Source organism: Tasmannia lanceolata, unplaced genomic scaffold (assembly GCF_043159265.1).
Source record: "Tasmannia lanceolata isolate RefF3 unplaced genomic scaffold, GAP_Taslan_0.1 ptg000012l, whole genome shotgun sequence".
Classification (NCBI taxonomy): domain Eukaryota; kingdom Viridiplantae; phylum Streptophyta; class Magnoliopsida; order Canellales; family Winteraceae; genus Tasmannia; species Tasmannia lanceolata.
Genome location: NW_027518689.1, coordinates 39,505,226 through 39,515,823, shown reverse-complemented (window position 1 = coordinate 39,515,823; position 10,598 = coordinate 39,505,226). Strand labels below are relative to the sequence as shown.

At 39.6% G+C, this 10,598-nt stretch overlaps 1 protein-coding gene across 1 annotated transcript; it reads right to left on the bottom strand.

Moving 5' to 3' along the window:
• Positions 1-5,250: 5,250 nt before the first annotated feature.
• On the bottom strand, positions 5,251-7,632 carry LOC143888181 (uncharacterized). Its single transcript, XM_077392524.1, has 2 exons — positions 5,691-7,632; positions 5,251-5,561 (listed from the first exon to the last, which is right to left on the bottom strand). The coding sequence occupies exon 1, from the start codon at positions 7,590-7,592 to the stop codon at positions 5,712-5,714; it is 1,881 nt and encodes a 626-aa protein (XP_077248639.1). The 5' UTR covers positions 7,593-7,632; the 3' UTR covers positions 5,251-5,561; positions 5,691-5,711.
• Between the last annotated feature and the right edge of the window lie 2,966 nt (positions 7,633-10,598).

Here is a 10,598-nt window from a genome sequence, read left to right as displayed (position 1 = left end):
CCGGTATTGATGGGTTTCGCTTGACTCATGTTTTGACTGAAAGGATCAGTTACTCCACATGCATGCATGCACGTGCCTCACAAAATATCCAACAATATAATTTATTTTTTCGAATGGTGCCAATAATATCTACGTCTACAGTGTCCACATCTTGACTCAGATTGCATCCATGGTGTTACGTCTACAGTCTACGTCTACCCGAAAAATGAAAAATGAAAATAAAAGTAGAGAAACTAATCAATCGAGATTGCATCCGTAGCCACTTTATAAAGAATTTTTTTCCTTTTTCTTCTTACATTATCACTTGAATTTCCTAATAATGACTTCAAACTCTCTTTGCCTTCGATTTCACAACAAATTGAGTAGAAAGAGCAGTCTAGTGGGAAGATGTTGTGGTGGATTCATTTAGCTTTATGGTGTTACGTCTTCTTCTTTTTCTCATGTTCTTTTCTCCTTTTTTTAAATATTTTTAGTAATAAAAAAAATGGAGGCATGGAGCATTTCATGATTGTAATACCTTTATTCCACCCAAATCTGTAATTAGAAGCCTTATCCTTTTTCAAAATTTCAGCAATTGGGAGAACAAAACAAAAAAGAAGAAGAAAAAACACAATTTCCAAAGATAAACATTTGGTTCTTTATTCAAATTATGTGACGAGTAGAGGAAGATTGATTGGCATCTCGTTGTCTTTTTATAAAGAAAGTGGGTTTAGGATGATTAGTGGATTTCATTTTCGTGGCATGTGGAATTGACTGTACAACCTTAAGGTAGAGAAATCAAAGGCCCCAAATGTATTGGATTCACCTACCCGTGTCTACATCAGATCAGATCATAACTAAAAATTTCTCACACCCTACGCTCGGTGTTTAAATATAATTTCATTTGGATTCAAACCATCAAGATCCAACTACAAACATTATATATATATGGAAATGGTTCCTGCAAACGTGTGCAAGTAAGTTACTGCACACATTTGCAAAAACAGTGTGGGGGATCACTTTTTTTGGGGGATCAAAACCATTCATTTGGAAGGTCCTTCCATGGATAAGGTGTGGCCCAAAAATCAAACCCAATCAAAGTTGGGGGGGAAATGGACAGACACTGTGTGTCCATGTTTCTGCCCATTTTTCCTCTCCACAAATGGCAGGGTTAGGAGGATCCAATGGAGTTGATTTTTGGGCCACACCCTATCCATGGAAGAGCCTTCCAAATGAATGCTTTGAAACCCTAAAAAATGTATATATATTGTACGCTCGAGCATACCAAGCTTATGGTACGCTCGAGTGCCCCAATCACATGGGTCCCACATTTTTTATGGTGATCCAAAGCATTCATTTGCAAGGCCCTATTATAGATAAGGTGTGTACCAAAAATCAGCTCCATTGAATCATCCTAACCCCTCCAAAAGTGGAGGGCAAAAATGGAAAGATTTGTGGTCTTTCCATTTTGCCCTCCACAAATGGATGGGTTAGGATGATCCTATGAAGCTGATTTTTGGTATACACCCTATCTATGATAGGGCCTTTCAAATGAATGCTTTGGATCATCCTAACAAAGTGGGCCCATATGTGATTGGGCACTCGAGCGTACCATAAGCTTGGTACGCTCGAGCGTACAATCCTTCTAGATAAAAAAGGAATTTATTTTCTTTTTCTCTGAGATTTACAGATCAGCATTACTCTTTTACCATTAACCTCTTTTACACATCAGAATATATATATATATATATATATATATATATATATATATATCACACATTTCACGAATCATTACAAAAGTTATGCAATGGATTTTAATATCTAGTACATTGAGTGTGTACATTTGTTACAAAAAAAAAATCCTAAAATACATTTACTATATGTCTTAAACCATACAAATATGTGAGTGTACTTTTGTAATTTGCAAGGTTCCACTCGGGTCCGAGACCTGTCTACTGATCCTGATTATGGTTTCTTAGATCCTACTGATCAAATCTTGAAATAAGAACCACACAGTAAAGGATCCGTTTGACTAAAATTAGTACCTAGTTTCATTTTGCTAATCGGTTGGATCCTGAATGAGGATCCATTGGACTGTCCGGCTCCACTTATGAGTACCAGAGTCAAGCTTTTCGCTCTCCCCATTGCAAGATTTGAGAGACTCAATCCATAGGTCATATCAGACCCCCTCTGATATTGATATATTAGGGATGTTTCCGAATATTCCAGATATATTCCTAAATAATAAGGATGCCAATGCCATTCAAAAAAAAAATCATTAGATGCTAATACCAAAAATATATATTTAAAACCATGCCCTAAGATTGAAAGATGAAAACAAATGACTTTATGTCTAACTGTACTTGCGGGTCCTACATTGATGATTACTCTATCCTTATGGACCAGGGGTGATGGCACTTGAAAGGGAAGGGGGACAATTGCCCCCCTTAATTTTTTGGAAAAACAAATATACCTTTATTTTTTAATATTTTTTTTATACTTACCCATTTTTTTTAAAAATATACCCCCCTTTCCAATCATCCCTAAGATAGAAAATAAGTTTAAAATTTTAATTTTACCATTTTTATATCCCTCTCTTGTGCAAAATTTACTATAATTTTTGCCCCCCCCCCCCGTGCAAAATTTCAGATAGAAATTTTTTTCTATCTTAATTTCAAGATAGAAAAAAAATTACTATACTTTTTGCCCTCCTTGTGCAAAATTTCTGGCATCGCTCCTGCTTGTGGTAGGTCCCACCTTGGATGGCTTACGGCTTCGATGAGATGAAAAAATCCTAAGGGGGGAAATATCATTTCCCGGTAAGAATTGTTCAGATTGATGAATGTAGGCGTGCATTTACAGTTGTGTTAGCCCCACCATGATTTAATGGAGTCCTCTCATTGTTCTAATTATTATTTAAATACATTTCTTGTCTAGCAAAAGGGAATTTGAAAAGAAAAGTGTGTCTTTTCGAACATGGAGGATAAGGCACATTACTAACTTTAAGATTGGATGGGCCCTACTAGATCCGTTCGACCATCTCCTCCTTGGATGCTTCTTTTTAGGTCACATGAATAAAATGTTTTCTTATGTGATGTGAACATATTTATTGTGTGAGTTAATAATTTGCATGGTGAATTTAACAAATAAAAAGGAAATAGTTCTCTCTTGCAAAACATAATTATGGAAAATGCTAAAAACGTTCCGAATAGACATTTCATGGGCCCCACTGGTGCCACGTCTATTCGATCAGAACCGTTGATTCGACTGGCGACCACAGATTCAGCCAAATGCCATTGAGAAAACATTCATCGGATGATCCTAGGTCCTTGATCAGAGTGTTCCGCCAGTAAAAGATATAGCGTTGTTTTTTTGTACTTCTTTGTCTACAAGATCAACGGTCTTTATTGCGCATATGCACATCTCTGTGTGGGCCATGGAATTGATTGTGACCAATGATCCCCACGGTACTCTGCCTGCCAACTATTTGTGTTTGCAATGAAAAAAATTCATATAGAATCATTTCATTGCACATCCAAACTAGCCATTAGTCAATGTGTTGCCTAACAAAATCAGCTTAATTACCTTTTGAATGTTCTTCCACGTCCATCGTTTTCATGTACCTATCTTTTTAACTTGTCTAGGATGGCAAACCCTCTACCTAATCTAATCTTTTTCTTTTTCTCCCTGAAGAAAATATCCATCTAAATAAAACTCAAAAAGTATATATATATAGATTGAAAGTCATCGACTTCAATATTTCCATTGAGATATCTTACATATATCCAAAAGACCCTAATTCACACATATTCCAAACCTTGTTGGAAAAGTTTCGATTTAAAGAAACACACAAATTTCTACTGGAGAGAAGAAATTAGAATTGAAGACTACTTGCAAACTTGGCCCACATGTTAAGCTAAATATTAGGTGGTCCAGCCCAGCATCTTTTGAACCCTTTCTATCCCCCCCTTCCCCTAAAAAAGAAAAAGGCCACCACCAGCTGCAGTGTAGTATACGTGAAATTATTAAGGGGAACTTTTTTTTGTCGTCAAACGATGAAATTTTACTAAAGAGAATAAAAGGACTTAACGACGAGGAGGTCATGAGAGCGAAGAAAAGAGAGATGATGAGAGAGTATAAAAACCATCATATTCAAGGTGGTAAATAGAAAAAGTATATCTCCACCGAAGGGCGATTGACTCGTGCAAGAGCAACTCTAGCTTCACCATTATCCAACCTCCATGTATGGTGAAGCCTAACCAAGCCGCACTCCACAGTATCCAATATCTCGTCTATAAGAGAATCACAATGGAGGGAATGTGCCTCCCCTCTAACCATCTAATTACGTTGAGAGAATTGCCCTCCATAATAATATTATCCAACTCTCCTCCTCCAGATATGATATCTGAAGACTGAGATGGACTCTTTATCTTTGAAATTCATTGCATTTGTAAATTCACTTCTTTGTGATCTTTGAAATGTACTAATTCTTCATTAATGAAAATAGTGATACTCAATGTAAATGGAGTCCTTATAGGATGGATGTGCAAGGAAAAATATAAGTGCTCCAAAGTAAATGTGGGGCCCATCTACTTAATGATCCAGACCATTTATTTCCTAGGCCTCACTATGGATAGACCATGGAGCAAAAGGCACTCAAATTGGATGATTCTACTTCTCCAATTTGAGGCTTCTAAATGGGCAGTGACAAAAAAAATAAATCAACGGTAGTCTATAAAACCTCTAAAAATTGGAGGCTTAGAATCGTCCCAGGTAGGCCTATTCTGCTCCATAGCTCATCCATTGCATTGCCTATGAAATAAATGATTTGTATTATTGAGCAAGTGGTGCCCACTTATACTTTATACTATGCGCCTCATATGTTCCCCCATGAAAATGAGGCTATTTCAGTGAGTTTTCATTATCTATATTGCTTACAAAATACACGTTGAAAATATCAAGTCATTCCCAAACTCGGACTCAAACTAGAACTCAGCCAACTGTAAAAAGTGAATCAACTCGGGCGAGTCAATAATTGATGAGTCAATTTGTTATTCACTCGTGCTTGTCAAAGGAGTTCTGATCAACTTAATTATACTTAAACAAGAACTCGGCCAAGGTAAAAGGGAGTTAAGTCACACCAAGGTAAAAGTGAGTCGACTCAGGCAAGTATAGCCTATTGACGAGAGATATGCGTGAGATTAAGTTGATAGTAGTTTGTTTTTGAATGATTGAAACATTAGCGTACAAAAAAGAAGCATTTCTGACATATTACCACTAAGGTTTCAAAATTCATTATTTTAATCACCACTCCAATTGCTATAAAGCTTAGAAACTGAATAGATACATATCGGAGTGATCGACCAACAAAAGCAGGTGTTGGATTCTACAATACATTATATAGGAAGAATGAAACTTCTTTTCACCTCCCTTTATCACATTAATTGACATCTCAAACAAGAAGAATAAACACACAGAGAGTCTCCTTCGTTCCTTGAAAAGTATCTGCAGCTCTCTTCTTTTATTTGATTAATTTCTCCATCCTAACAAAACCATCTTGCATGAAATATAACGTCTTCCTACTGCAAAAACAACATCATTACAAAATTCAATACTATATTCTCTTATAACCATTAGTCGCAAATAATTATATTTAACTTCAAAGAGGCCCTTTAATACCCAGATGATAATATTAGATTAAGCTTACTTACCCTTTTCTCTAAGACACTTGCTTAGTAGTGAGGAGGAGGAGGTGAAGTGTAATAGTAGACAGGTGGAGGAGGAGGTGGTGACTTGTACTTGTACACCGGAGTTGGTGGGGGTGGTGGGGACAAGAACATGATAGGAGGCTTCTCATTGTGGGATGGGGGAGGAGGAGAAATGTATTTGTAAGGGCGTGATGGTGGTGGTGGGGACTTGACCGGGGGTGGAGGGGGTGGAGAATGGTACTTGTAGGGTGGGTAGACTTCGTGGGGTGGTGGTGGAGGAGGAGAATGTGGTGGTGGTGGTGGTGGGGACTTGTACTTGTACACTGGAGTTGGTGGAGGTGGAGGAGGAGAATGTGGTGGTGGTGGTGGTGGGGACTTGTACTTGTACACTGGAGTTGGTGGAGGTGGAGAGAAGTATTTGTAGGGAGGATACCCCTTGTGGGGTGGTAGTGGCCCCTTGTGGGGTGGTAGTGGGGGAGGAGAATGCGGAGGTGGTGGTGGTGGGGACTTGTATTTGTACACTGGGGTTGGTGGAGGTGGAGAGACGTATTTGTAGGGAGGATACCCCTTGTGGGGTGGTAGTGGCCCCTTGTGGGGTGGTAGTGGGGGAGGAGAATGCGGAGGTGGTGGTGGTGGGGACTTGTATTTGTACACTGGGGTTGGTGGAGGTGGAGAGACGTATTTGTAGGGAGGATACCCCTTGTGGGGTGGTAGTGGCCCCTTGTGGGGTGGTAGTGGGGGAGGAGAATGCGGAGGTGGTGGTGGTGGGGACTTGTATTTGTACACTGGGGTTGGTGGAGGTGGAGAGACGTATTTGTAGGGTGGATACCCCTTGTGGGGTGGTAGTGGGGGAGGACAATGCGGAGGTGGTGGTGGTGGGGACTTGTACTTGTACACTGGAGTTGGTGGAGGTGGAGACTTGTACTTGTAGGGTGGATACACTTTGTGGGGTGGTGGTGGTGGTGGGGACTTGTACTTGTAGACATGGTGGGTTGGTGCATGGTGGGGTGGTGGAGGAGGAGGAGATTTGTACTTGTAGATATGGTGGGGTGGTGGAGGAGGAGGAGATTTGTACTTATAGACATGGTGGGGTGGTGGTGGGGGAGGAGATTTGTACTTGTAGACGTGGTGGGGTGGGGGTGGGGGTGGAGACTTGTACTTGTAGACGTGGTGGGGTGGTGGCGGGGGTGGAGATTTGTATTTGTAGACGTGGTGGGGTGGGGGTGGGGGTGGAGACTTGTACTTGTAGACGTGGTGGGGTGGTGGCGGGGGTGGAGATTTGTATTTGTAGACATGGTGGGGTGGTGGAGGTGGAGGAGACTTGTATTTGTAGACATGGTGGGGTGGTGGGGGTGGAGGAGACTTGTACTTGTAGACATGGTGGGGTGGTGGGGGTGGAGGAGATTTGTACTTGTAGACATGATGGGGTGGTGGGGGTGGTGGAGACTTGTATTTGTAGACATGATGGGGTGGGGGGGGTGGAGGAGACTTGTATTTGTAGACATGGTGGTGTGGTGGGGGTGGAGGAGACTTGTACTTGTAGACATGGTGGGGTGGTGGGGGTGGGGGAGATTTGTACTTGTAGACATGATGGGGTGGTGGAGGTGGTGGAGATTTGTATTTGTAGACATGGTGGGGTGGTGGGGGTGGTGGAGATTTGTATTTGTAGACATGGTGGGGTGGTGGGGGTGGAGGGGATTTGTATTTGTATACATGGTGGGGTGGTGGGGGTGGAGGAGATTTGTAGTGGTAGGGAGGAGGTAGAGGAGGAGATTTGGGTGGTGGTGGTGGAGATGAGTAATAGTAATTTGCAGTGGCCTCTAGAGGCAAGTTGAGAGAAATCACAATCACCAAAAGAGTGGCAATGAAGGTGGCCTTTGAGGCCTCCTTTCCTTTCCTACCCATCTTTACAACTACCAAATGGGTTCTAGTTATGCTCTTAAGCAGCCACTCCCATCCCTTTATATAGCTACTAATTTACCTCCTTACTTGCCTAACTCTACTTGGTGAAAACAAGGAGGGGGGGAAAAACTTGCATAGGAATCCCAGGTTATGATGAAAGTGAAATATTTTAGATGGATTTGACTTTTGTTATATTTAATTAGCATTCACAAGCAGCCACGGTCTGCCTGCTAAGCAAAGTAATAAAGTAGTGCATGTTGCCCTTTTTCATGCAATAATTCATTCATAGCACAAGAAAAGTCTCCCATTGTTAACCACGTTCTCTTTACAACCTCTAGACTAGGACGTGGCTCCATGCCATTTTTTCAAAGCTTGCCGTTTTAAGCCGGCTTCTCTCTCTCTCTCTCTCTCACTCTCTCTCTCTCTCTCTCTCTCTCTCTCTCTCTCTGTGTTAAAAAGTAGTACTAGATTATTCTGACTGCACTTTGCATGGCTTCTTTTACAGCTGTTATGGGATTTTCCTGTGGGCATTGGATAAGATGATAAGCCCAATTGCTAACTTTGAGTCTTTGATTTCCCTTTTAATTGATTTTAGTTTGTAACTTTGATTTCCCTTTTACTTTTGTCGGTAGAGTTGAAAAGACATGTTCTTGGGGACTTGGTAGGCAATTTCGCACAAAGCCATTTTGAGGCTCAGTTTCAGGGAAGAACAGCCACCTGGTAGCAGATTTTGTCTTATTCAATTAATTCACGAAATGACTTTATGAGAAATTGCCTAGCAAGTCCCTGTTTTTGGTGCTTTGGCTATGCTGGCATACACCTACCCTTTTTTTACTAGAAAAGAGAGAACATGGAAGTGTAATTGGAATTGGCAGCTATCTGATTTTAATTTAATCATTTTACAGCAAATGATGTTGATGTTTTCAGCTAGGTAAATCTACTGAAAATAGTTATGTCTTTTATTATCTAGGTAATTTTGCAAAATCAACTTTGCCGCCCCTCTTTTTCCATGAGAAATGCCACCTACGAATTAAATGAATAAGACAGATTTAGCAATGAGGTGGCTTATCTCTGCCGAAAAAGAGGGCAGCACAATGGCTTCTTGCAAAATGGAAACCTAATTTGGCTAACTGTGAGGATTTTTAGTCATTTAAACTCATGCTTCGTCCTCATATATATAGGCATAGTTAACAGAAATTGAATGGGAAGCTCACTTCCCCAAAAACTCGCTTCGGTTCACGATTCCGAAATTTAGGGGCCCACGTCTTTCCCGCCTTTTCTTAATTAAGAGTACGCTTCTTATTTAGGCAATTATTTCATCTTAAAAGAATATTTTCTCCTTTTGATGATGTTGAATGGGCGAATTTAAGAAAATAGTGCAATTAAAACTTAAAAACTCTTCTCAAGTTTCAAATGAAATTTCTGTGGATCTTTTTTTCCAAAAGTCCGACATTAAATATACATGAATAAAACATGTGAAATTGAAAATTCATAAAACTTGTAATTCTAATATTCATGAAGTCTTCAGTTTTTTTCACTTGTAATTCTTACCTATATTACCCTTGCTCTCTAACCTAGTACATTTCTACTCTTTCCATGTTTCTTATTCACTTCGTGTGGAATTTCATTGAAGCTTCCCACATATTTTCTCTTTAACTTTTTTAGAGCTTTTCACTTCCCACATTTTCTCTTTTCTAAATTTCTCACCTCCCGCTTTCGCTTCCTGCATCGCTTCTCACCCTGGCAACTATGGTTTTAGGGCCTCTTTGGATGCCACAAAAAAGGTTCTTATCTACAAATAAAATTATTTAAGTTAATATATTAGAAAATGGGTCATTAAGGCCTCTTAGGAAATGGTTACTTATATCATTTCTAAAACTATTATTACCATTTTTTGCAAAACAATCATCTATAATTCAAAACCATTTGTGTTGAGAATATTTGATGGGCCTATCAAGATGTTGCAATCACAACGGAAGTAGTAAACAATTCACAACCCACAAACAATGAAGATGTGGTTCGGAAAAATTGCCAACTACGAGCAAGAACAAAAGGCAATTAGCTAGTCAAAGAAATTCACTACCAAAAAAAGGACAAAAGACGATTATAATAGTTTTCTCTTTATTCATAAGTAGATCAAACCCACAAGAAACCCTTTCCATAATTTTTTCTAACTTTCTCTTATTCCTACTTCGATAGTAAATTACAAAGGAGTCTCCATTTGCCTGGAAATAAGACACCAATCCCAACAATTTGCATATATGACTGTGAGAAAATGATTTTTAGAGGCATTCAAAGAGTCCCTTAGTCTTTGTCTGAAATTGAGCAATAAAGTAGTCCATACTGTTAAAGTATAAAAGATAAATAACGCCTTTCTCCAACCGCTTAAGCTTTTGGAGAAGTTGGTAAGTTAACATGGTATCAGAGCCAAAGGTCTCGAGTTCAAACCTCCCGGATAGCAAAAATCGACATGCGATGGTGGCCCAAAGTGGGACCACATGTGCCACGTGTTTGCCAAGTGGGCCACACGTGTGGGGGAGAGGTCAAGTATAAAAGATAAATAACACCTTTCTCCAACAGCTTAAGCTTTTGGAGAAGTTGGTAAGTTAACACATACCAATACACCATATTGCATATTGGATTCGCGGAAATTATGAAACCTTGGATCAGATCATCCAAAAACTGGATCCCACCAGTGAGCGCACGCCAATTAGATAATTATAACCATCCAACTGTAGCTAGGGAGCAGATGATTTTTTTCTTTTTTTAAAAAGGCTTATATTTTAAGGGAATATATTTTTGTTCTAATTGTCCCTTTGTAGGATACTAATGTGACTATTAGTATCGTCGATTCAGAACAACTCAGCTCTAAGTTCAGCAGTTTATTTCCTTGAATTTACTATGAAATTATTTCTAAAATTTATGATGGTAATGTCATAGTAAACAACTGAACATTGGAATCGGTTTGGAGATAGGAAGGATGACAAAAATAGGCAGGAAAAGTTGCAC